General features: G+C 46.2%; 1 protein-coding gene and 1 pseudogene across 2 annotated transcripts in view; one reads left to right on the forward strand and one right to left on the reverse strand.

Moving 5' to 3' along the window:
• The window catches only part of RCOR1 (REST corepressor 1), a 128,690-nt gene extending 112,413 nt beyond the window's left edge, over positions 1-16,277 (reverse strand). For both annotated transcript variants that reach the window (XM_055303964.1, XM_055303965.1), the window contains exons 1-2: positions 15,936-16,277; positions 15,749-15,808 (exon numbers count right to left, since the gene is read on the reverse strand). In XM_055303964.1, the coding sequence (XP_055159939.1) occupies positions 15,749-15,808; positions 15,936-16,257 (382 nt within the window). In that variant the 5' untranslated portion in view covers positions 16,258-16,277. The remainder of the gene's footprint in view (positions 1-15,748; positions 15,809-15,935) is intronic.
• Positions 16,278-20,516: 4,239 nt separating this feature from the next.
• LOC129496315 (60S ribosomal protein L36-like) lies at positions 20,517-22,449 on the forward strand (annotated as a pseudogene).
• Positions 22,450-24,593: the final 2,144 nt, after the last annotated feature.

A 24,593-nucleotide genomic window follows, 5' to 3' on the forward strand; every position in this document is an offset into this window, starting at 1 on the left:
AGAGACTTGTGTCTTTAATGACTGCTGAAAAATCCCTTAAAAACATTTAAAATAAACTCCAGGGGCACCTGGGTGGCACAGTGGTTGCGCATCTGCCTTTGGCTCATGTCGTGATCCCTGGGACCTGGGATCGAGTCCTGCACCAAGCTCCTTGCAGAGAACCTGCTTCTCCCTCTGCCTATCTCTCTGCCTCTCTCTGTGTCTCTCATGAATAAATAAATAAAATCTTAAAATAAATTCCAAATACAAAATGACTGCTAATGAGTACAGAATTTCTTTTGGAGTAATGAAAATGAAATTAAGATAGTGGTAATGGTTTCACAACTGACTATATGAAAACCCACCAAATTGTACAGTTTAAAAGAGTAAATTTTACGGTAAGTGAATTACATCTTAATAAAGCTATTATTTAAAAATGAAATAAATTCCTCAGCTTGGCAAACAGGCCCTTGTGATTTGGCATGTACCTATCTCTCTTGTCTCACCTTCCACCACTTTTCCTGATTACCTCTATGAGCTTCAATTATACCAAATGACTCATGATTCCTCAAAAACGTCAATCCCTCTCTACCCAGAGGACTCTATGTAAATACACAGTTCCCTCAGCCTGGAGGATCCATCCTTCATCTGCCCTTCCAAACCCCTTAAGGCTCACTTCAGGAAAGCCTCTTCTTCCACACCCATTTCAACAATGTCACCTTGTCCCACGACCCAGAGACTTTCAAAGCACAGGTATGCCTCTATCACATGGCATTTATCATACCAGACTAGGCATTTTATAACCATAGAAAACAGTAGATCCAACAAGTAAGTCTAATACACAACTTTATATTTTATAATGTGCAAATAGAGATCCCTGGGTGGTGCGGCGGTTTGGCGCCTGCCTTTGGCCCAGGGCGCGATCCTGGAGACCCAGGATCGAATCCCACATCAGGCTCCCGGTGCATGGAGCCTGCTTCTCCCTCTGCCTGTGTCTCTGCCTCTCTCTCTCTCTCTCTCTCTCTCTGTGTGTGTGTGTAACTATCATAAATAAATAAAAATTTAAAAAAATTAAAAAAAATAAAAAATATATATAATGTGCAAATAACCCTTAAAAGCAAATTTACTAAACTTCACCCATAAAAACTTTTTGATTAACAGAATTTGACAAAAATCTCATAATTATTAAACCTGATTGCTAAACATACAGGATTCATTAACATTCTGGTTTTTTCTACAGGTTTAAATTTTTCATTAGCAAAAAAAGTAGTTATTAATATTTAGAAAAACTGTATATGTAATATCCTCTAACACAGAGAAAAATTTAGTGTTCTTAGTTCAGCAAAAGTATAAGGAGTCCATCACGTTCTCATGAGTTCCTAAAAACATTTACAAAAGTGAAATGTGTGAAAGCAAGGCAACAGATGTGTCCAAAGGGTCATAATCAGGTTCTAAAAAGCTAAAAACTGAAAAACACCTAATTACATCTCATCTTACTTGTCCACAGTGTAATTCCAGTTTTATACATGCTCTTGTTTTTTTTCCCTTCACAATTAAACACAGCCAACCAATGAATACATTTGAGGTAAAAGCTGTATGCTTTCAGAATGCCTAATGATCATTAGCTTTGTCTCAACTGCATGAAAGTTTGCAGAACCTACACTTGAAATCGCTGGTATCAACACTTTCACTTTGCTATTGCTACTTGTTCTTAATAAGGCAGAAAGTGTGGTTTTAAAACTTTTTTATAGCAATAAAACTCTTTAAAAATGACCTAGGTACTTAATATGCAAAGCTAGATTAAAGCTCAGCTCTCTCAATTTATACCCCACTTTTTAAAAGGGTGGGGGCCTACACTGCTGCCCCCCAGTTTCTCTGCACCATCAACAACGCTGCACAAAAACGGCAATACCATGGCAACTGACCTGCTGCCAAGCAAGCAGAACACCAAGTGGCTACTCAAAATGATAGTTCATGAGCTGATCCATAAAACTGTAATTTAATTTAGTATCAATATATGGCATTTGAATGCACCAGATGTTCAAAAATCTAAAAGACATCTAGCTGAAAATGACTAGAAAACAATAAAAATTCTCTAAGTGTTTCAAAAGGAATACATACAAATACTTCACTACATTCTAGCAAGATGGAGGTCCAAGACAGTCCAAGAATGAGGAATTTCTTAAATCATACTTTTCTCAAAAATACATTAGAAATGTTTTAAATAATTCACTTTTTAAAGAACAGTGAGTATTTAAAAAAAAACCTGAGTATTTAAAAAAAAAACTATCTTCCTCTGGAAAACGGTGCGCTAGAATCATCAAGTTTCAATAAGCAGGTGGATCAAACAAAGACTTTATTACAAATAATAAAATGAATAATGGCTATGCAAAAACATAAAATTTGGCTTAAGATTTCTAAAACCGTTATTATTCAATTTACAGAATGTTTTCAGGAACATAAAACCAAAACTTGTAAGTGTAAAATCTGTAACAACATCAAGAAGAAACCAAATAGGTTAAAGTCAAAAGACAATATATAAAACAAGTATTTATGTTTTCTAACAAAAAGGGATTGTGACAGGGTACCCGGCTGGCTGAGTCAAAAGAGCATATGGGACTCGATCTCTGAGTCGTATACACCTAAATTGGGTGTAGAGATTAAATAAATAAAACTTTAAAAATATATATTCAATTCCTCTGCTTACCCTTCTAAAGTTTATTTACTTACGTAATCTCTACACCCATTGTGGGGCTCGAACTCACCAGCCTGAGACCAAGAGTTGTGCTTCTCCAATTGAGCCAGCTGAGTGACCCTCTGCTTCTTTTAAAAAAAAAAAATTTTTTTTTTAAAGATTTTATTTATTTATTCATGAGAGACACACAGAAAGAGGCAGAGACACAGGCAGAGGGAGAAGCAGGCTCCATGCAGGGAACCTGACGTGGGACTGGATCCCAGGTCTCCAGGATCAGAGCCGCCCTGGGCTGAAGGCAGCTCTAAACCGCTGAGCCACCCAGGCTGCCCTCTGCTTCCCTTTTAAAAAAATCTGGCCCTTTGCTTCCTGCCAAAGTGGAGTGACATTAACCAGATTTACCCTGTTGTCTCAAACAACTAAAAACTGGACAACTAGATAAAGCAACAGTTTTCAAGACGACACCAAGCAATGAAGTACACTGAGTTCTGAGAGAACTGAAGTTCTGATGAGAAATGAAGTATATCCTACAACTGCTCCAGTTTATTGCCTGAAGTTTCCAACTGACAGCATGGGGACAAGGACTCAGAGAAACAATCTTTCTGTGTTGAGGGGACAAGCTGAGTTCAGGAAGCTATGGCAGTTTGTAGGGAAGAATATCAGGAGAGCTGCACAGAACTGGGGTGCCAGAGACCTGCAAAGGGTCCCCCTTGAGCATTCAGCAGAGTACTGAGGAGCACAGTTGCATATCCCTATGAAGAAAATACTTTAGGTTTCTGGATAAAGAATCACTCAAAACACTAAATGGAACAATCCACAAAGCTCACACAGGGCCAACAGTGAGAGTTCAAAAACTCAAAATTCATGGACTACTGGGTAGAGAACTCAAAACAGTTTCTCTTAAAAATCATTTTTTTAAGATTTTGTATTTATTTATGAGAGACACAGAGAGGCAGAGACATAGGCAGAGGGAGAAGCAGGCTCCATGCAGGGAGCCCGATATGGGACTCGATCCTGGATCCCGGGATCACGCCCTGGGCCAAAGGCAGACACTCAACCACTGAGCCACCCAGGCATCCCACTCAGAAGAATTTTGACTCAGGAGTAGGAAATAATCAGCCCTAGATGAAATGCTGCTCTGATGCTGCCTACCAAAACTTAAAATTTAAATGATCTAAAATGAACAGGCTATTTCTAAGGAACTTAACCATGTCCCAGAAAAAAAGCTCAAGAATATTTATAGAAATACAAAAATATCCAGCATCCATCAAAGTAAAATTCATAATGCCTGGCATCCAAACAAAAACTACCAGACAAGCAAAGAAGCAAGAAAAGGCAACCCATAATGAGGAGAAAAATCAATCAAAACCAACCCAGAAATGATGCAGATAGAATTAGTAGACAAAAGCATTAAAACAACTATAACTACATTTCAATGTGTCTAAGATATTAAAGGAAAGACTATGCTAAGCAGAGACATGAAACACACACACACACACACACACACACACACACACTTGAGATTCTCTCCTTCCCCCCGCGGTGTGTGTGCTCTCTCAAAATAAATAAATAAAATATTTTTAAAAAGAAATATATTTTAAAAAAAGAAATATATTTTATATATACTCTTTAAGGTTTTATTTTATATAGAGAGAATGCAAGAGGGAGGAGGAGCAGAGGGAGAAGGACAAGTAAACACTGAGTACAGAGCCTGACATGGGGCTTGATCCCAGAACCCTCACTCAGATCATAACCTGAGCCATAATCTTGAGTAGGACACTGAACCAACTGACCACCCAGGCGCCCCAATAAAATATATATATGTATGTATGTATGTATGTATACACACACACACACATATATATAAAATCTTTAAAGATTTTATTTATTTATTCATGAGAGAGACATAGGCAGGGGGAGAAGCAGGCTCCATGCAGGGAGCCAGATGCAGGACTCGATCCTGGGACTCCAGGATCATGCCCTGAGCCAAAGGCAGACACTCAACTGCTGGCACTTGAAATGTGGCTAGTGTGACAGAACTGCATTTTTCGTTTAATTTTAAGTATCTCTACACCCAATGTGGGGCTGGAACTCATGACCACAAGATCAAGAGTCACCTTCTTTTTAAAAAATATTTTACTGATTTGTTCATGAAAGACAGAGAGAGGCAGAGACATAGGCAGAGGGAGAAGCAGGCTCCCTCTGGGGAGCCTGATGCGGGACTCGATCCCAGAACCCTGGGATCACAACCTGAGCTGAAAGTAGATGCTCAACCACTAAGCTACCCAGGCACCCCCAAATTTAAATATTTTTGTATAGTAGCAGCTATATTATTGGACAATACAGCTCAAGACAAAAAGAAAATCTGGATTGGGCAGCCCCGGTGGCGCAGCAGTTTAGCGCCGCCTGCAGCCCAGGATGTGGTCCTGGACACCGGGGATCAGGTCCCACATCGGGCTCCTTGCATGGAGCCTGCTTCTCCCTCTGCCTGTGTCTCTGCCTCTCTCTCTCTCTGTCTCTCATGAATAAATAAACAAAATCTTAAAATAAAATTCACGGTAAGAAAACCATATAAAATGGGAAAAATCAGCTTTTTTTTTTCCTCAAGATTTTATTTATTAGAGACGGGGGGGGGGGGGGGGACATGCAGAGAGGGAAGCAGGCTCCATGGAGGAGCCTGACATGGGACTCCATCCTGGGTCTCCAGGATCACACCCTGGGCTGAAGGTGGCGCTAAACCGCTAAGCCACCTGGGCTGCCCAAAAAATTGGCTTTTACCTGCAATTTGAAAGTTCATTTTTCCTTGGGTTTCTACTTCTGCTTAGCTATTAAATGTCCATTATAAAATGCCTATTCAAGGAAAGTCCGCCAAACCAAGCACACTTTCTTATTAAACTCAGAACCACACTCAGCTGTGACAAGTCAGCAGATGAGCCTCAAAATATTTTTTAAAAATTTTATTTATTTATTCATGAGAGACACGCAGAGAGAGGCAGAGACACAGGCCAAGGGAGAAGCAGGCTCCATACAGGGAGCCCAATGTGGGACTTGATCCCGGGTCTCCAGGATCACGCCCTGGGCTGAAGCCAGACGCCCAACCGCTGAGCCACCCAGTTGTCCCAGCCTTAAAATATTTAAACCTGAACTGGTGACTCAAAAAACTATGTTACTGCACTCTATAAAAGCAGAAGTATATGGTACCACTTGCTCCCAGAAAACGTAACAGTATTAAGACCAAACTAATTACATATTCTATTCTTTCTACTATCCTGGTCTCCCTACTAGGTCCATGCTAAATTTGAAAGCATAACAACCCCAAAGTCCAAAAGTTTCCATGCCAGTAGAAGAAAGAATATAACCATCAGTGAGCGAGTGTATGTGCATAAAACAACACAGAAATACCCAAGGTTCAGGAAAATATTAATGTAACCCCAAATTTTTAATTAACTTTTTCAGATACAAGCCATCAGATAGTCTTTCCTGGCCACTAGATGAAACTGGGGAAGAAGGACATTATAGCCAAACTTTAGGAGCAAAGACTACCTGAGTGCCCTCAGTTTAAGTACAAAGGAAGCCCTGAGGTTCTCTGCAGACAACAATTAGTCCCTAGGTAATTTGGTCCTTAGTTAAATTACACTATGATAAAATCAATCATGGCACAGCTCACATTTGAGTCAATCAGAAAAAGGCTTGCAAATTTTCTTTATTCTGTGGTCTCTGAAAAACAGAACAAAATTAACTAATAGCATCGAGAAATAAATACTTTGGATTGGGGGGCAGGGTTAGTTTGGTGGGGGGGGTTGAGTAGGGGAGGGAGGATGGGAATAACATGCAAGAAAGGGAAATTAGCTGCTGACAATACTAACCAGATAGCTGGTACAGGTGAAATCAAGAATTTTTAAGAATACTCTCTCTAGGGATCCCTGGGTGGCACAGCAGTTTAGTGCCTGCCTTTGGCCCAGGGCGCGATCCTGGAGACCCAGGATCAAGTCCCACGTCGGGCTCCTGGTGCATGGAGCCTGCTTCTCCCTCTGCCTATGTCTCTGCCTCTCTCTCTCTCTCTCTCTCTCTCTCTGTGTGTGTGTGTGTGTGTGTGAATATCATAAATAAATAAATAAAAATTAAAAAAAAAACTTTAAAAAAAGAATACTCTAAGGGCTCCTGGGTGGCTCAGTAGGTTAAACATCAGCCTTTGGCTCAGGTCATAACCCCAGGGTCCTGGGATCAAGTCCTGTATAGGGCTCCCTGCTCAGTGGGGAGTCTGCTCTCCCTCTCCCCGCCCCCATTCATGCTCTCTCTCTCAAATAAATAAATAAATAAATAAATAAATAAATAAATAAATAAATAAATAAATATTTTTTTAAAGCCCTCTGAAAAATAGTTAAAATACTCTCTCAGGTATTTTATCATTTCACACCTTATTCAAGACATGGTTCTTGAAAGGGAATAAAGGGAAAAGAGAGAAAATGAGTGAAAATATCAGTGAGGATGACAAAACATGAGAGACACCTAACTCTGGGAAACGAACAAGGGGTAATGGAAGGGGAGGTGGGCAGGGGGGTGGGGTGACTGGGTGATGGGCACTGAGGGGGGCACTTGGCAGAATGAGCACTGGGTGTTATACTATATGTTGGCAAATTGAACTCCAATAAAATAAAATAAAAAAGATTTGGAGCTACAAACCTATATATATATATATATATATATATATATATATATATATATATTATTAATATATAATATATTATAATTTTAAAAGATTTTATTTATTCATTCATGAAAGACACAGAGAGAGACAGAGAGAGGCAGAGACACAGACAGAGGGAGAAGCAGGCTCCATGCAGGGAGCCCGACGTGAGACTCGATCCTGGGACTCCAGGACCATGCCCTGGGCCGAAGGCAGGCACCAAACCGCTGAGCCACCCAGGGATCCCCTAAATATTATATCTGTTATTAAACTAAAAGAGTAGCCAACATAACACTATCCATTATAACCTTAAATCACACAATCATAAGAAATCGCGCCTCCCCCCAAAAAACCCTACAATTGTGTTTTAAGCCTTGAAGAGGACTATTTCAACATAAATGCAGGAGTACTGTGGCATTCAACCAAACCAATCTGTCTTCACTGCCAGAAATAAGAGGAATATAAACTGTATATGAAGACAACTCTGGCAACCCTAAATATAAAACTCCAGAACACCTAAGAGCACATGGAAACAACTAATCAATTGATCCATTAAGCACTACTCCCCTTTCTTCTTAAAGAGGATTTCTGGCTGACTCTCCCTGAAATATACTAGATTGAAATCTGACTGCAACTTAACAGTTAATGGTAACTTGGGAGCTTTTCCTTTCTTGGGGATATATAAAATAATGGCACATCTACAACTAATAGCATCTTAGAATACACTACCTTGGGCAAGTTATTAGGTTAAACCAGAACAGTAAGCCTCTGTTTCCTCATCTGGAAACTGGGGATAACAACTTTACCTCGTGTGATTGTTATGACTGTTATTAAATTATTTAATAAATATAAAGTGTTCAAACCAGACTGGCACACAATAAGCACACCTTGACCAGGCATTTACAGATCATTCCTTTGAAGGTTTTCTGTTAGTGATGCCAAGTTTGACCTCCCCATCCACACCCTCACCCATTCCCTTATATTCAGTGGCAAATCCATCAAATAGATGAATTTAGCATCTTAACCATTTGTAAGAAACTAGTCAACCATTACAGAAACTAAAGCCATTAACTTTAACCTCTAACATGCTATTTTAACTACATGCGGACAGAGCTTTCCAAGTCATCTGGCACTGTAATTTGGGTCAATCAGTTAATAGTTTAGTATACCAAAATGAACTAACACTGAAACAAACAAAAAAAAAGATAACAATTCTCAGTAATTTTAATCTTACAAATCAAGGATCCCAGTGATAAATATTACAGGAGCTACATACAAAAGGCCAGTCTTTCAGCAGAAATGTATTGAATCAGGGACATTATTTTTATTACTTCCTAATCAAAGAAACTCAAGCAACACCCCCCATAATAAAAAGAAAACAAAACTCTATATATGCAACCCTAACAAAGGATCAGTACCAAATATATAAAGAACTCACACAAATCAATAAGACCAACACCCTAAAGAAAAACGGCAAAAGACATACTCATAGAAGGAACCCAAGTAGCCAAAAAACATATAAAAAGACATCTAACCTCACCAGTAATTAGAAAAATGACAACAGGGCACCTGGGTGGCTTAATCAGTCAAGCATCTGCCTTCAGTTCAGGTCATGATCTCAGGGTCCTGGGATCCAGCCCCGAGTTGGGGCTTCCTGCTCATCAAGAAGTCTGTTTCTCCCTCTCCCTCTGTCCACCCCCCCCAACTTGTGTGCTCTCATGCTCTCTCTCAAATAAATAAATAAAACCTTAAAAAAATGCCAACATAAACCACAAAAGGATGGTACTACAAAAAGTTAATAGATCTAACAGTATAGTGAAGATTGGGTGAAAAGAAACTCATGTGCCTTGTTAGTGGACATGTACTTGTTTGGAAAGCACCAAAGCAAATGATACACAAAATAATTTCATTTACAAAAAGACTCTGACATAACAGAATATGTTATCACACAGAAGTACGTATTAAAACACAAAAACATGCACAGGAATTCTGAAGGCCTCAAGAGCATGGCACTCAGATTTCCCTTCAAGAGAAAAAGTGCTGAGAGATGCTTAATTAGCTGGCAGTCCCATCCGCCTGGCACCTTTGGGATCCACTGCAGCATTCATACCAGAGCCAGGCCAATGACTGAACACAGCAAGCATTCTAGAGCAGGGCCACCCCTGCCCAATGGACTCCTCAATCTGCTTTGGCTGAGACTTTCTCCAAGCTGCACTCCAACCTTAGGCTCCTGAATCCAACCACATATCATCCTGCCTTCTGTCTGCCTTCTGGGGTGTCATGCCAACATCCACTTTGAAGGCTTTTGCCACCTAACCTTCCTCTCCTCTCTATCCCTCACAGGCATTTACCCCTATGAATCTCTTGTACATCTAATCCTGTCTTGGCATCTGCTTCTCAGAGGATGCAAATGAACTATCACAGGAAAAACATAAATCAACTTCAAATTAGTGGAGGAAGTGAGAGAATTAGCCTTCAGCTGCACCTGACACAAATACAGCCTAATATTAAGTATTAATCACAGTGGTGGGTACATGTATTACTTTCTATCTGAATATTTTTTAAATAACTATCATTATAATTTTTTCCTATTCTATGGTATTCTAAGACATTCAAATTATGCATAATAACTATGCAGTCACTTCAATTTTTAAAATTTTAAAATTCTTACTTCTGGTTCTAAAATTATGAACACATATTGTTGTTTCTAATTACTGTACCCAGTAACAAGACTCTATAGCATCTAAAATAACACAAGTTTGAATGAAGTTTGGCCTCCTAAGGCCTCAAGTCAACCTTATGACACTTTCAGTGATAGGTAAGTCATTTTCTCTCTAGCTCTTACTTTCCTCATCTAGGACACAGAAAGGTTGGATTAGATGGGCATTACAATTTTCACTCTCATTATTTTGAGGGAGGGAAAAGCTAGAAACTTTAAAAATTATGTCTAGTGTCCAATTTTTTTTTTTAAGAACCACATCTTGGGACGCCTGGGTGGCTCAGCGGTTTAGTGCCAGCCTTCGGCCCAGGGCATGATCCTGGAGTCCTGGGATTGAGTCTCGCGGCAGGCTTCCTGAAAGGAGCCTGCTCCTCCCTCTGCCTGTGTCTCTGCCTCTCTCTCTCTCTGTCTCTCAAGAATAAATAAATAAAATCTTTAAAATCTTAAAAAAAAAAAATCCACATTTTTTAATTGAATTTGACTAATTTGAAAAAAATAGAGAAGTTTTAGGACTTACTGTTAACATCTTTTTTTTTAAGATTTTATTTATTCATGAGAGAGAGAGAGGGGGGGGGGGCAGAGACATAGGCAGAGGGAGAAACAGGCTCCATGCAAGGAGCCCAAGGTGGGACTCGATCCCGGGAATCCAGGATCACCGGGAGGCAAAGGCAGGCGTTCAACCGCTGAGCCACTCAGGCATCCCATGTTAACATCTTATTTAAACGATTTATTAATGGGGTGCCTGGGTGGGTCCGTTGGTTAAGCAGCTGCCTTTTGCTCAGGTCTTTTTTTTTTTTAATTTTTATTTATTTATGATAGTCAGAGAGAGAGAGAGAGAGAGAGAGAGAGAGAGAGAGAGAGAGAGAGAGGCAGAAACATAGGCAGAGGGAGAAGCAGGCTCCATGCACCAGGAGCCCGACATGGGATTCGATCCCGGGTCTCCAGGATCGCGCCCTGGGCCAAAGGCAGGCGCCAAACCGCTGCGCCACCCAGGGATCCCTTGCTCAGGTCTTGATCCGGGCATCCTGGGATCCAGGGTTAGAGCCCAACTTATGCTTATGCTTTGACGAGCTCCCTGCTAAGCGGGAAGTCTGCTTCTCTCTCCCCACTGCTCTTGCCCACTCTTTCTCCTTCTCAAATAAATAAAATATTTTTTAAAAAGAAAGAAAGAGAAAAGAAACATGAAATTACAAAGAAAGGGGAGCCTGGGAGGCGCAGTCAGTTAAGTTGGCAACTCTTGGTTTTGGCTCAGGTCACCATCTCAAGGTCTTTGGGCTCTGTGCTCAGTGGACAGTCTCTCTCTCCCTCTCCCCCCCACCCCCCACCCTTCTCCCGCTGCCCCTCCCCCTGCTCTCAAGCTCTTGCTCTTACACTTTCTCTCTCTCTAAAATAAATAAATCTTGGGCAGCCCAGGTGGCTTGGCGGTTTAGCGCCACCTTGGGCCAGGGGCCTGATGCTGGAGACCGGGGATCAAGTCCCACGTGAGGCTACCTGCATGGAGCCTGCTTCTCCCTCTGTGTCTCTGCCTCTGCCTCTCTCTCTCTCTTATGAATAAATAAAGTCTTTTAAAATAAATAAATAAATCTCAAAAAAATCACAAAGAGGACTATAACTGACATAATGATGGACCATTAGTGATGCAAACCACCCTGATTCATGACTGAGGAAACGAAGGTTCCTGGGGATAAAATGACCAGCTCTACCTTTAGCACCTGCTTAGTCACAGAGCTATGGCATTCAATCTCCTAACAACTAGTCCTAGGTGTCTCTACCGCACTACTTAACAAAGTTGATTATCACAGGATTTATCATTACCCTAACTTCTCATTTGGGTGAACACTCCAAGTATGTTTAAATCACAAAACATTCACCATAACTTGTGAATTTTAGAATATCTATAAAATTGATTTTTAAAATGAAACTGAAGCATAGAAAATAATGTTCAAGGAGGAACACAGTAAAAAGTAATGAAAAGCAGGTCAAGACCCTCTGTTCAATAACATTATTCCACACTAAAGCATAACACATTATACCAACAGAAATCAACTTTGAAGTGACAGCTGAGCCAAAGACAACCCAAATTTTCAAATCTCATTAAATTGGATTCAATGTTCCAAATATAGGTTGCTTTTTTAAAGGACTATTATCTCAAAAATATTTTCCATTAATAATTTCCTCTTCTGGAAGAGTCTTAATTTTACTATCAGTGAACTGTGATACTAAAAACCAACCCAGGATAAAAGTTGACATAATAACCCATGCTTCAGAAAACAAAGAACTTGAGTCAGCCTTAACATCCTGTCACTGTGTTTCTCCGGCCAGAAGACAAAAGAGGAAGAGTACCAAACAATGATAGAAATGTATAGGCTATGAAAATATATATATATATATATATATATATGTATATATATATAGGCTACAGATTCCTTCCTTTGCATGCTTACTGCTAAGATCATGGAAACACTCATATCTTCATATAGAAAAACACTACTCATTTCAAATTAAATTATGCTTTACAAGTATAGGAAATAACTAACCAGAGGTAGGACAGAATAAGCATTCCTCCCTCTTACTCTATTCTATGATTACTAAATTCTGAAAGAAACCAATGACAACTTGGCATACGCTACAGCATGGGGTATGGAAAGACAGTCTGGACACCATATGTGGGAACAAAGCCTAAGTTAAAGATGTAGAACTACATTCTGGTCTTTGTTTTTAAAACTAAATGATAAAACTTTTTCTATCATTTTAATTGCCAAGTTACACCAAAGTCCACAAATCTAGTCTGGGTCTTCCTCTGAATCAGCATTTTAGAGCTACAGTGCTCCATCCATTTCATTCACTGTCTGTGAGGGATGACAGAAGTGGATCTGCCTTGGACTTTACAGGGAATGTCAGGTGTTCCCAGCTTCAACCACTTGCTTTTAAAGCTACATAGGGTCAAGCTGGGATACTGTTGATAAATTTTTTTTTAATTAAAATCAATTTCTTCCACTCACACATCTTTACCAGAGATAGTCGAAAGAAAGAAAGAAAGAAAGAAAGAAAGAAAGAAAGAAAGAAAGAAAGAAAGAAAGAAAGAAAGAAAGAAAGAAAGAAAGAAAAAAGGCTTCCTGAGGAATTTCACATTCATTTGTTCAAGTTTTGGTTTAAAGAAATAAAAATCAGGGGATCCCTGGGTGGCCCAGCGGTTTAGCGCCTGCCTTCCACCCAGGGAGTGATCCTGGAAACCCAGGATCGAGTCGCATTGGACTTCCTGCGAGAGTCCTGTTTCTCCCTCTGCCTGTGTCTCTGCCTCTCTCTCTCTCTGTCTCTCATGAATAAATAAATAAAATCTTTAAAAAATTTTTAAATAAAATAAAAATAAATTCAAAAATGAATTCAAAACTAAGGCAGGGAGAAATAACATGCACTAACAATCACAATTTCAATTCCGTACTATTCCTAGCTTTTCATAGAACCTTTCAGTCTAAAGACCCCAAAAAAATGTTTTTTTGCCATGAAACAAACACGTTGTACCATTTCTATTCCAAAACAGAAGTCACCTCTTGATTTAAGACTTTAAGTTCAAGATAGAACAAACCTTAAAAAAAAAAAAATCTCCAGGAAACAATAAGGTTCCACAATTTTCAGCCATATCTATGTGTCCCGCTGCTCAGATCGGCAAAACAGGGCTTAAAATTATTTCTCAGTAAGATTCCTTTCCAAATTAAAACAACACAAAACAAGAAATTTGTAAATACTAACACCAAACCCCAATCAACTGGCAGTAAGACTACTACAGAACACTTATAATGTTTTACTTTTTAGAAAGGCCGGTCTCTAGCATCTTTATGGTTGTACCTATTCCATCAAAAATACAAGGACAGCTCAAAGTATGATCCTACTACACCTGCTGTTTCAAAGAAAATGAACCCAAAGAAGTCAGGTGCACTACTAACAATACAGAGGCAGACACCAATATTTAGAAGAAGGTCAGAAGTCTAATTCCTGTTGCTGTCATCAAATTGGCACTTTTCCTTAGTCACATCCAACTGTATTTAAGTAAAGCTTTCAAAACTAATGTAACCAAAACATACTAAAAATGTACCAACTTACTAAAACTAAAAGATCTGTGCAAGTTGATTTTTTAAAATACGTGTGGGAAACTTGTGACAACCTTTGCTTTATGTTCCGTGTATTAAAACAAAGATGGACTTGACCTACAAAATGAAGATAGGGTCAACTGTAACCAAAAAACAGTATGCTTCCCCTGGTGGCGAACGTGGGAATGGAGAAGGCACGCATACGAGAGAAAAAGCCTTGGTCTCCCAGTCCTATCCTGTCACTCTTGTAAATGAGAAGTCACTACCAAAAAAGGAAGATGTGGGGGAAGGGGAAACTATCAAAAAGACTAATACGAATTTAAAAGGAATACAAACCTGGGTGCTAGACTACATAAATTTAAGAGATTTAAATCAACAGACTAAAATCTAGAAGGCAAGCATGGGCAAGGTCATTTATTTCCAGAGTGCCCAAAAGCTCACTCACCGATTGCTGTGTATTTTCACTTCAAAGAACACCCAGAGTTTAGTACCTTAATAACAGCTTAAGAGCAATCTCCTTTTTCAAGGACTAGATCCTTGCAATTTTCTGCAGTCTTGTTTCCAAGGAAGAGCATGTTATGCATTTATTCTCTCAAATAAACTAGTGCTATAACCTACGCAGATACCCTCCAGCTCGAAAGCCCTCCACACCAGGAAGCCTTGTTAATAACTCCAGCCCTGCAAAAGATTCTCTTTTGGATCTTATTTCTGAAAGGAAAACCCCCACGTCCCTTCAAACATCTTCCACGCCAACAATCTTTGAGGAACAGTCTCCTCCGGGGAAGGGCTAGAATCTCACGCATTAAAATCTGACGAATTCCTTTGTCTGATTAGATTCTTCTTTTTTTTTTTTTTTACCCCTCCCCTCCCGGTACCCACTTTAAATTTGCTTCCACGCACAAACAGCAGCCGGGAAAGTAAATGTGCCGTTCTGAAAGGGTGTAGGGATTTCTCGGAGGTGGAAATCATTAGCTAGGCGAGAGCTTCTGGAGCTATTCTTTCACAACCCCTTCCTTCAAGGAAACACACACAGACACACACACACAAAAAAAAGAAATATACGGACATTCACAAATAGGTCCTAAAATCAGCTGCCACGAGCGAGCCTCTCTTCCCTCAGGCAGGCGCCCTCTGGGAAGCACACTTCTTAAGTGATGGGGGGGGGCGGGGGGGGGGTCCTCGTCAGGTCCCCCTCAGGCTGGGAGGGGAGTCAGGGGCAAGCCGCGCGAGCCCGAGGGGCCGGCAGGAGGAGGGAGGGACCCCTCAAGTGCTGCGACGGGCGCCAGGACGTCCCGAGTCCCGGGCGCTCGCAGCACGCTAACTCTCCGGCGCGGCCACCGCGCCCCCCGGCCGGCGCCCCGGGACCCCGGGAGTCAGTCCCCAGGCCGCGCCCCCGACGCCGAGGCCGAGGCGCGCGCGCGGACCACGCTCGGGCGTGTGTGTGTGTCCCTCCCGGCTCGCGCCCTGCTGTTCTCCCCGCGGACGGCAGGGCGAACACACACACACACACACACACACACAAAAAGAAAGTTGTCCGAGGGCCCCCGCCCCCTCGGGTCGCGGGTCGCGGGGCCGCTACTCACCGGGGTCGAAGTCGGGCACCACCGCCTGGTACTGGGGTCCGACCCGCATGCCGCCGCCACCTGCGGGGAAGCAGAGACGGCGGTCAGCGCGGGCGGGCGCGGGGCGCGGGCGGGCGCGGGGCGCGGGCGGGCGCGGGCGCGGGCGGGCGCGGGCGCGGGCGGGCGGCGCGGGGCGGCTGCCACCTACCGTGCTCCTCGTCGCTGGACGAGCCCGAGCTGCCTTCCTCCCAGGAGTTGCTGCTGCTGTTGCCATTGGGCGCCGCCGCCGCCAAACTTTTATTCTGCCCATTATTGGGGGCGGCGGCGGCCGAGGCGGAGGCGGCCGAGGCGGAGGCGGCCGAGGCAGAGACAGACACAGAGGCGGCGGCCGAGGCGGCGGAGGCGGCCGAGGCTGAGGCGGCCGAGGCGGCGGCGGCGGCGGCGGCGGCCGAGGCGGCCGCGCTGGCCGCGTTGTTCCTCCCTCTCCGCTTCCCTGAGACCTCGGGGCCCTTCTCCACCATGGCCGGCATCGGCGGGGGCCGGGGCCGGGCGAAAGTGGCGGGGCCCCGCGGCTCCTGAGGAGGGGGCGCCGAGCCGGGGGGGGGGGGGGGCGGGGGGAGGGAGCGCGGGCGGGCGCGGGGCGGGCGGGCGGGCGCGGCGGGAGCCGGCGGGCGCGCGGAGTCGGGGCTGGGGGTGGCCCGGCGGGCGGAGCGCGGGGCCGCTTCAAGCCCCCAGCGCCGAGCCGAGCGCAACTTTCGCTCTCATCGCCGCCCGCACTTCACTGGCACCAACTACTCCGGGAGCCGCGAGCGGGCGGGGGGGGCGGGGCCTGGGGCGGGCCGGCGGGGGGGGGAAAGCCGCGCGCAGCCCAACCCGACGCGGGCCGGCCCCGCCCCCCGCGCGCTCCCATTGGCTTCCGCGGGATTCGGACGGCGAGCGGCAGCGCGGTTGGCTCGGCGCTCCTGTCCGTCCGGGGGCCGGGGGCGGGAGCGCGGGGAGGGGGCAGGCTCCGGGCTTCCGTTGGTCAGGTTCGGTTGACGCGTATCGCCCGCTGTACGTGGTTTGAGGTTTGCAATCTCTCTACGCCCCATGATCCATCTCTCTAGGCACTAGCTGGGAGTTAGCTGCCCTCCCCGCCCCCTCCCGGGCGGCCGCCCCCACCCCCTCACCTGCGCGGGCCCCCCGCGGCCGCCGCCCCCACATTCCGCGAGGGGCCCCACGGAGAGTCCCGGTGGCCTCGAAAAGTAAAATATGCGCGACGCGAGAACAGAAATCGAACGCAAGGTCGGGACTACTTTCCCCCTCGCGCGGAGGATTACAGCCAGTTTGAATGGGGCTCTATACAAAGAGGGGAAACTAATTGGAAGAAACTAATTGCGCCCCCGCCTTCCCCGAGGGGCCTGGGGGTTCCTGGGCGCCGGGGGCCCCCGGTGCGGGCGACGGGGCTCCCGGGTGACGGCGTCCCCCGGAGGGAAAGGACGCAGGGTGGGGGCTCGGGGAGGAGGAGGAGGTCTGTGGCGGGCCCCGCTAGTTGGGGCGGGGGGAGGCTGCAAGTGGCCGCAGCGGCCCGAGGTGCCGGGGGCCCCCGCCTTCCCCGCCGGCCGCTCCGGCCCCAGCGAGGGGGCACTTGCAGAGATGGGCTGGGGCCAGGAAGGGTAAAGAGGAAGCAGCTATTTTCATCCCAAGCCCTGGGTCGGGGAGGAGGGTCAACTTCCTCCCGGGCAAGAACCACTTTTCCGGATCTGCTGCGTGCCCTGCCTCCCCCCCTGTGCTGCCGGGCACCCGGGGCCAGCCCGAGACCTCCCTGCCCGGAGTGCGGCCCCCCGCCGGCCCGGGGGAGGGGTGTATGGGGAGGGGGGGAGCGTGGGACCCCCCCCCCCAGGTCCGCGGCACTCCCACCTCCACCACCAGCCTCCGCAGAACATCGCGCTGATCCTGCATAATTAGGAGGCAAGAGAATGTCTGTAAATGATTTTTTTTTTTTCTAATTCAACGGACAGCTATTTTTCTTTTAAGTTACTTCAAACCTGAGCTTCGTAGGGGGACAGTTTGCACCAGCTCCAGATATAAATAGCTATGGGGAGAGAAATCTGGAGTTTTCTGTTTTCCAAAGCTGAATAAATAACCTCTCTAACACATTTTAATAAGCAGCACGAACCATCATTATTAACTTAAATGAAGTAGCCACATTCACTTCGGCCTAAATGGCCTTTAAGAAACGGGGCTGGGAGCCCATTAGATGGAGGACCCCCTGCCCCCAGCACCTCCACCAAGTTCGGGGTCGTGTCTTCTGGCCTCCCCTAAAAAGGACGCCCCGCGTTGGAGAGCCCCAGGCCGCACTGATGTGTGCCTTTAGGATGCTCTCCCAGCCCCCACCAGGCGGCCTGGGTGGGGTGCAGTCAGCAAAGCCCAGGGTTAGGAACCAGACTGGCATTCTGGGGCTGGGACTCCCTGCTCCCTTGGTGTCTATGAAATTCTACCACCAGACCTCGGAATGATTAGCCCATGACAGTGCACAGGTAATACTGAGTCATTTATTAGGGCAGCAGGGATGGCATGACACAGGGTCATGAGCACCACCCACCAAACCCCAAAGTTGGGGCTACTTCCTGGCTGGGTTATGACTGTGGTTACATCACTGGGCTATCCAACCATTCACTTTTTTTCAACAAAGAGTAACACCTTAAGTTACTTTGACGTGTGTCAGGCCCCTTCCTAATCTGACCCCGAAAGCCACATGGATAGCACAACGGCCCCCCAGCTTCCTCATTCATAAAACACCGACAATAATAGCCACTTCCTGGCCTAGTGAATTTTTATAGAGTCCATCTCCCCCAGTCCCAATCTTCTTCCACCACAGAACACCCTCCAACCTTTTGGAAAACCCCCTTCCTGCACCTATTGTTTAGGACAGCAGGGAGCTGCTGGGGTGTCCACACATAACCCTTCTGATTGGGAACTGGTGACCTCAGACTTCAAACTGGCACTCCGCAGCAGTGTCAGCAGCCCTAGGGTGTTTTTCAGTGACACTCTCTCCCACTCTGAGACTAAGATATTCCCTCCTTTCCTCACACCTCCCACAGTCCCTCCTGCCCTCACTGCCAGCTAAGCTGAAGCCATCAAATGGGAATGGGATCTTTCTGAACTTCAGGCCCTGAACTGACACAGGTCCCCACCTGGCACCCATTCCCCTCCCCTTCAGGCTGTCCCATTCTGATCTTGGTCTCAGGCACCCACTTCCCACTGCCCTCCCCTTGCTGGCCTCCTGTGCCATCAAACTCTCTCTTTCCCCTGGGTCAGCACTTTCCAAAGAAAGGTGAAAATGGTCCCTTGCTCCCAAGCCCCCTTTACCTACCTCCTCCTTCCCCTTTCCTTTCTCTTTCCCCCACAGAAACCTAAACCCTCCACTCCCTTCCTTCCTTCCCCGTCTTTCCTCTTGCTGCCCTCGCAGGGCTGTGTCCCCACTCTTAATTCTTGCTAAGGTCACCCACAACCTTCAGGCGACCCAATCCAGTGATCAGTTAATGGTTTCACTGAGCTCCACAGCAGCACCTGAGTCCACCACTCCGCCTTCTGGAAACTCCCTAACATTTCTAGATCTCAGGATCCCAAGTTCTCCTCTCTCACAGACCACTCCCTCCCAGTGCCCTTTGCAGCCCCCATCCCTTCCTTCAAAATGGTGCATAGTAGGTGCTCACTAAGTAATTGTTGAGTGAGAAGTGAGCGGTAGGGGATACAGTTACTGTTGGTGGCCAGAACCAGAGCCAGTCCCAGTGAAGGAAGGATTCCTGAAACAAGTGAGGTCTGACCAAGACTTGCTACATACCCTACAAGAGGAGAAGGCCTTTGAATTTCCTCAGCCAGGCATCATTCTGCAGGAATTTGGCTTGGGGCCTGACAAGCCTGTGACCCAGACCCAGCTAATCAGCCCCCCCACCCCAGCCCCTGGCTTCAGTGATTGGCTCAAGCATTGGCACATGACCAAGCCAGGCCAATCAAGGCCCTTTCTGGAACTTTTTCAGAAACTCTTAGGACAGAACCTCCCTCTGAAGATCAGAAAAGCCTGGAGCTTCTGGGGCAGGGCCAGGTACTGGGGGATTTGCTCAAGGTCCCAGGGTCTATGTTATATGTGGCCCAGGGACCTGAGAGAGGGGGGCCTTGCTTCTCCAGCCCCTACCTGACCAGTCTGTGGAAAGAGAGGGCTGAAGCCTGAAGGGATGTTTGGATCTCTCCCCACACCCTATAAACCAAACCTGAAATCCTGGCCTTATAGATGGAGCAATTTGAATTTTTGTTAGGATTCAAAGACTCCTGGGGCGCCTGGGTGGCTCAGTCAGTTAGGTGTCTGCCTTCTGCTCAGGTCATGATCCCAGGGTCCTGGAATCAAGTCCTACCTTGGGCTCTCTGCTCAGCAAGGAGTCTGCTTCTCCCTCGGCCCCTGCCCCTCCTTCCTGCTCGTTTTCTCTCTCTCTCTCGTTCTCTCTCTCTCTCTCTCTCTCTCTCGTGCTCTTTATCTCTCTCTCTCAAATAAATAAAATCTTAAAAAAATAAAAGACCCAAAAACTCCTGACTGCTACAAATAATTAGACATTAACCTGGTGCAGAACAAGGGAAAGAATGTGTAGGCAGAGGAAATAGCACCCTCCGCTCTCCTGTGAAAGACTTAACGATAATAGCTGGTATCTTTGGGATATACCTGTCTGCCCATTCTGCTCTCAGCCTTGAAATCCTAAGCTCATTCAGTCAGCCCAATAATCTATCTGGTGAACTCACTCCTGACTGTTCACCCATGCCTTGCAGGTAAGCAAACTGAGGCACCTAGGGATGAAGTAATCTGGCCAGTGGAAGGGCCCGCACGTCTCAGCCACACAGATCTGCAGCCTCACTTTGTTAGAAAATTCTGCTGGGCAAGGGATAGCTTCCCCACATCTGGAGCCAGGCAGAGGACGAAGGGAATCGTGGCTGGGGTGCCAGGGAAACAGCCCAGAAGCCAGTCCTGGGAGGGTTTGAGCCCCTAAGACTATTCAGAAACTGGGACTTGCAGGAATTTTAGCCATCCCGGAAGTTTTTCACCTGCAAGCTGTGGATAGAATACAGGGGGACCGTGAATCTGGGAGGATAATTATAGCTTTATGAACCTTTAACTGAAATCCAGCATTTTCTTCAATTACAAATGTAGGTGGTATTAGCAATGGCTGCGACTCTGTCACTCATAGAATTCATGATACTGTCTCATCACACTACAATTGTTGGAAAGATCTCAGAATAGCATGTGCACTCATCTCCCAAACCACAAGAGATGTTAGACCCATTGCCACATCTTGTTATTTAATGTGTTAATAACTCAAAAAATAATTCAAAGTGAATTATAGATCTAATTGTAACAGCTAAAACTATGAAACTCTTAGGAGAAAACACAGGAGTAATTGGTGATCTCAAGTTAGACAAAGGCTTCTTAAGTACATTCTGAAAGCACAGGGAACAAAAGAAGTCGATAAATCAGATTTCATCAAAATTCAAAATTTTTGTGTTGTAAACAATACCATCAAGAAAGTGAAGACAAAAAAATTTTTTTAATTTTTAAATTTAAAATTTTTTTAAAAAAATAAAAAAAGAAAGTGAAAAGACAGCCCACACAATGGGAGACAATATTTGCAAATTATGCCGAGTAAGAGACTTTATCTGCAATATAGAAAGACCTCTCACAACTCAATTATAAAAAGGTGAATAACCCAATTTTAAAGTGGGTGAAGTATCTGAATAGGCATATCTCCAAAGAAGATCTACAAGTGGCCAATAAGTGCATGAAAAGATGCTCAACATCAGTCATCAGGGAAATGCAAATCAAAACCACAATGAGATGCCACTTCATACCCACTAGGACGGCTAGAATTAAAAAAAAAAGAGATAACAGCCAGTGTTAGCGAAGATGCGGAGAGATTAGACCCTCATACACCACGGCTGGGGATGTGAAATGGTGCAGCCACTTTGGAAAACAGTCTGGCAGTTCCTCAAAAACTTGAATATAGGGGCGCCTGGGTGGCTCAGTCGGTTGGGCGTCTGCCTTGGGCTCGGGTCATGATCCCGGGGTCCTGGGATCTCCTGGGATCAAGCCCCACATCAGGCTCCCTGCTCCGCGAGGAAACTGCTTCTCCCTTCCCCCGTCTCCCTACACGGCTCATGCTCTCCCTATCCCTCCCTTTCAAATGGATAGTCTTTTCAAAAAAGTTAAATATAGAGTTACTATATGACCCAGTATTCCCGCTCTTAGATGTCTAACCAAAAGAATCTAAAATACTTGTTTGCGCAAACACCTGTACATAAATGTTCATAGCAGTATTATTTACAGTAGCCAAACAGAAACAATCCATCATGTCCATCTCAGCATCCACGGAGGAGCAGCAGCCGTGGCCTGTGCTACCCCATGGCCATGGGCCCCAGCAAGGGCCACAAGGCGACCAAGAACACGAGCAAGCAGACACGTCGTGGCCACAATGGGCGCCTCACCAAGCGCACCAAGACTGTGCAGGACATGATCCAAGAAATGTGTGGCTTCGCCCTGTGTGAGCAGTGTGCCATGACACTGCTCAAGGTCTCCAAGGACAAGCAGGCCCTCAGGATCATCAAAAAAATTATGGGGCACACATCTGTGCCAAGAGGCCAAAGATGAGCTGAGCAACATCCTGGCAGCCACAAGGAAAGCAGCTGCCAAGAGGGATTGAACCCCCTCCGCTCTGTACACAATAAAACCATGTTTAGGGGCACCTGAATGGCTCAGTCGGTTAAGCATCTGACTTTTGGTTTTGGCTCAGGTCATGATCTCAGGGTCCTACGATCAAGCCCACTTCAGGCTCCATGATCAGTGGGGAGCCTGCTGGAGATTTTCTCCCTCCCCCTCCGCCTTTCCCCCTCTGCTTGGGCTCTCTCTCTCTCTCTCTCTCTCTAATAAATCTCTAAAAAAAAAAAAGAAAGTGAAAGAGAAAGAAACAATGTCCATCGACATTGTGTGGATAAACACAATATGATCTATCCATACAAAGGAATATCTCATAAAAAAGGAAAGAAGCTCTAACACAGGAGAAAACATGGGTCACGGATGATCTTTGAAAAACATTATGCTAAGTGAAAGAAGCCAGTCACATGAGACCACGTTGTATATGATTGCATCTATAGGAAATATCCAGAACAGGAAAATGTTGAGAGAGAAAGTAGATTAGTGGTTGGTTGCCAGGGGCTGGGGGAGTCGGGCAATAGGAAGTGACTGCTACTGAGTACAGGGTTGCTTTTTGAGGTGATGAAATGTTCTAAAGTAGATGGTGGTGATGATTGCACAGCTCTGCATAGACTGAAACCTATTGAATTGTACAGTTTAAGTGGGTAAATTGTATGGTGCATGAATTTTATCCCAATAAAGCTGTTTCAGCAGAGGTGATTAACAAAGAGGAATTGGGAGGAAGGAAACAGAGGATACATCCCACGGAGCCTGCCTGGCATTTCTGTCCGGTTTTTGTTTGCATCCCTCATTCTCGGGGAGAGGATGGGAGAGCCTCCCCGTCCAGCCCGGCACCAGCTGACTTTGCTAGGTGACGGTAGGAAGGCTGCCCCAAGGCTTCCCATCCCACAGACCCTCAGTCGGTCAGGTCCCTGTTGTGCAGTTAACAGAGGAGAGAGCTGAGCCAGGGTCTGTCAGCAGGGCAGGACTCAGGGAGGGAAGAGCACCCAGGCCCTTTCCAGCCCAGGCCACCTCACTTTTCATTTAAATGCTGTCAGGAATAAAATCAGCTCCATGAGGTCTCCTCTGTACCCCCATGTGTCCGGGATCCCAGCCCGGCAAGGAGCCTCCCACGCAGCAGGGGCTCATTAAGTCACCACGGATGACTTGGTCGTGGGGTCAGCCTGGGACACCCAAATAAAACCGAATTAGAGCATAAACATATGGCAGGGAAATAAGCACTGAGCCTGGCTCCAGCTTCCCAGGTACCTGGCGGCTGGCAGATGCCACTCTCAGGCTGTCCTCGGGCAGCACCCAGGCATTTACACCCTCAGAGAAGGAGCATTCCTGTCTGCCTTCCAGGCTTCCAGCATTCTGAGGGCCCACCCCTATCCGCGGCAGTGACAGCAGACAGTAGGAGTGACCGTCCCCTTCCCCACGGGACACTGGGTGAGAGAGCATGGACCAGCTAAATTCCCCTTGAGACACCGCAGAGGGTGGTGGGCCTGGCAGGTGTGTGTGTGGCAGGGGTCTGTCAACACAGTCCTGGGGACAGGTCACTGCCATGGGGGCCACCATGGGGGCCAGGCTCAGGGGAGCCATGCGGAGGATACAGGCTGCCCCCTTCCTCCGGGACTCCATCCCCTAGTCACCGCCGACAGCCAGAGATGATCTCTGAAACACAGACTGGATCTTATCCTTCCAGCTTGCAACACCCCAGGGGCTTTCTGCTGCCCTCACCCCCCCACCCATGTGGCCCACCTCCCTCCTTGGCCTCCACTCTCTGCCTCTGCCTTGCCTCCTGCCTCCAGGCCTTTGCACTGGCCCAGGGCTGTTCCTCTGCCTGGAACAGCTTTCCCTGGATCTTCACAGGCTACCTCCACCTCGCTCAGCTGGGGCCTCCTCAGGACGCTGGGCCAGCGCCCCACCTCCTGCAGCCCACCCCGACGGCCTCCTCCCTGCTGCGCCCCATCTCTGGCCTTATCTCCGTGACAGTTACAGTATACTCTGTTTCCGTTAGCCCTCCCTCATGGGACTCCACCCTGGCACCGCGGCCTGTCATCTCTGCGCCCAGGTCTGTCCCGCTCACGCCGTGCTCCTGCCCCTGCTGTGCACTCCTCGTGAGGCCAGCTGGGGGGCTGCTGGGGGTGACGC

The sequence above is a fragment of the Nyctereutes procyonoides genome, unplaced genomic scaffold (assembly GCF_905146905.1).
Source record: "Nyctereutes procyonoides isolate TBG_1078 unplaced genomic scaffold, NYPRO_anot_genome, whole genome shotgun sequence".
NCBI lineage: Eukaryota > Metazoa > Chordata > Mammalia > Carnivora > Canidae > Nyctereutes > Nyctereutes procyonoides.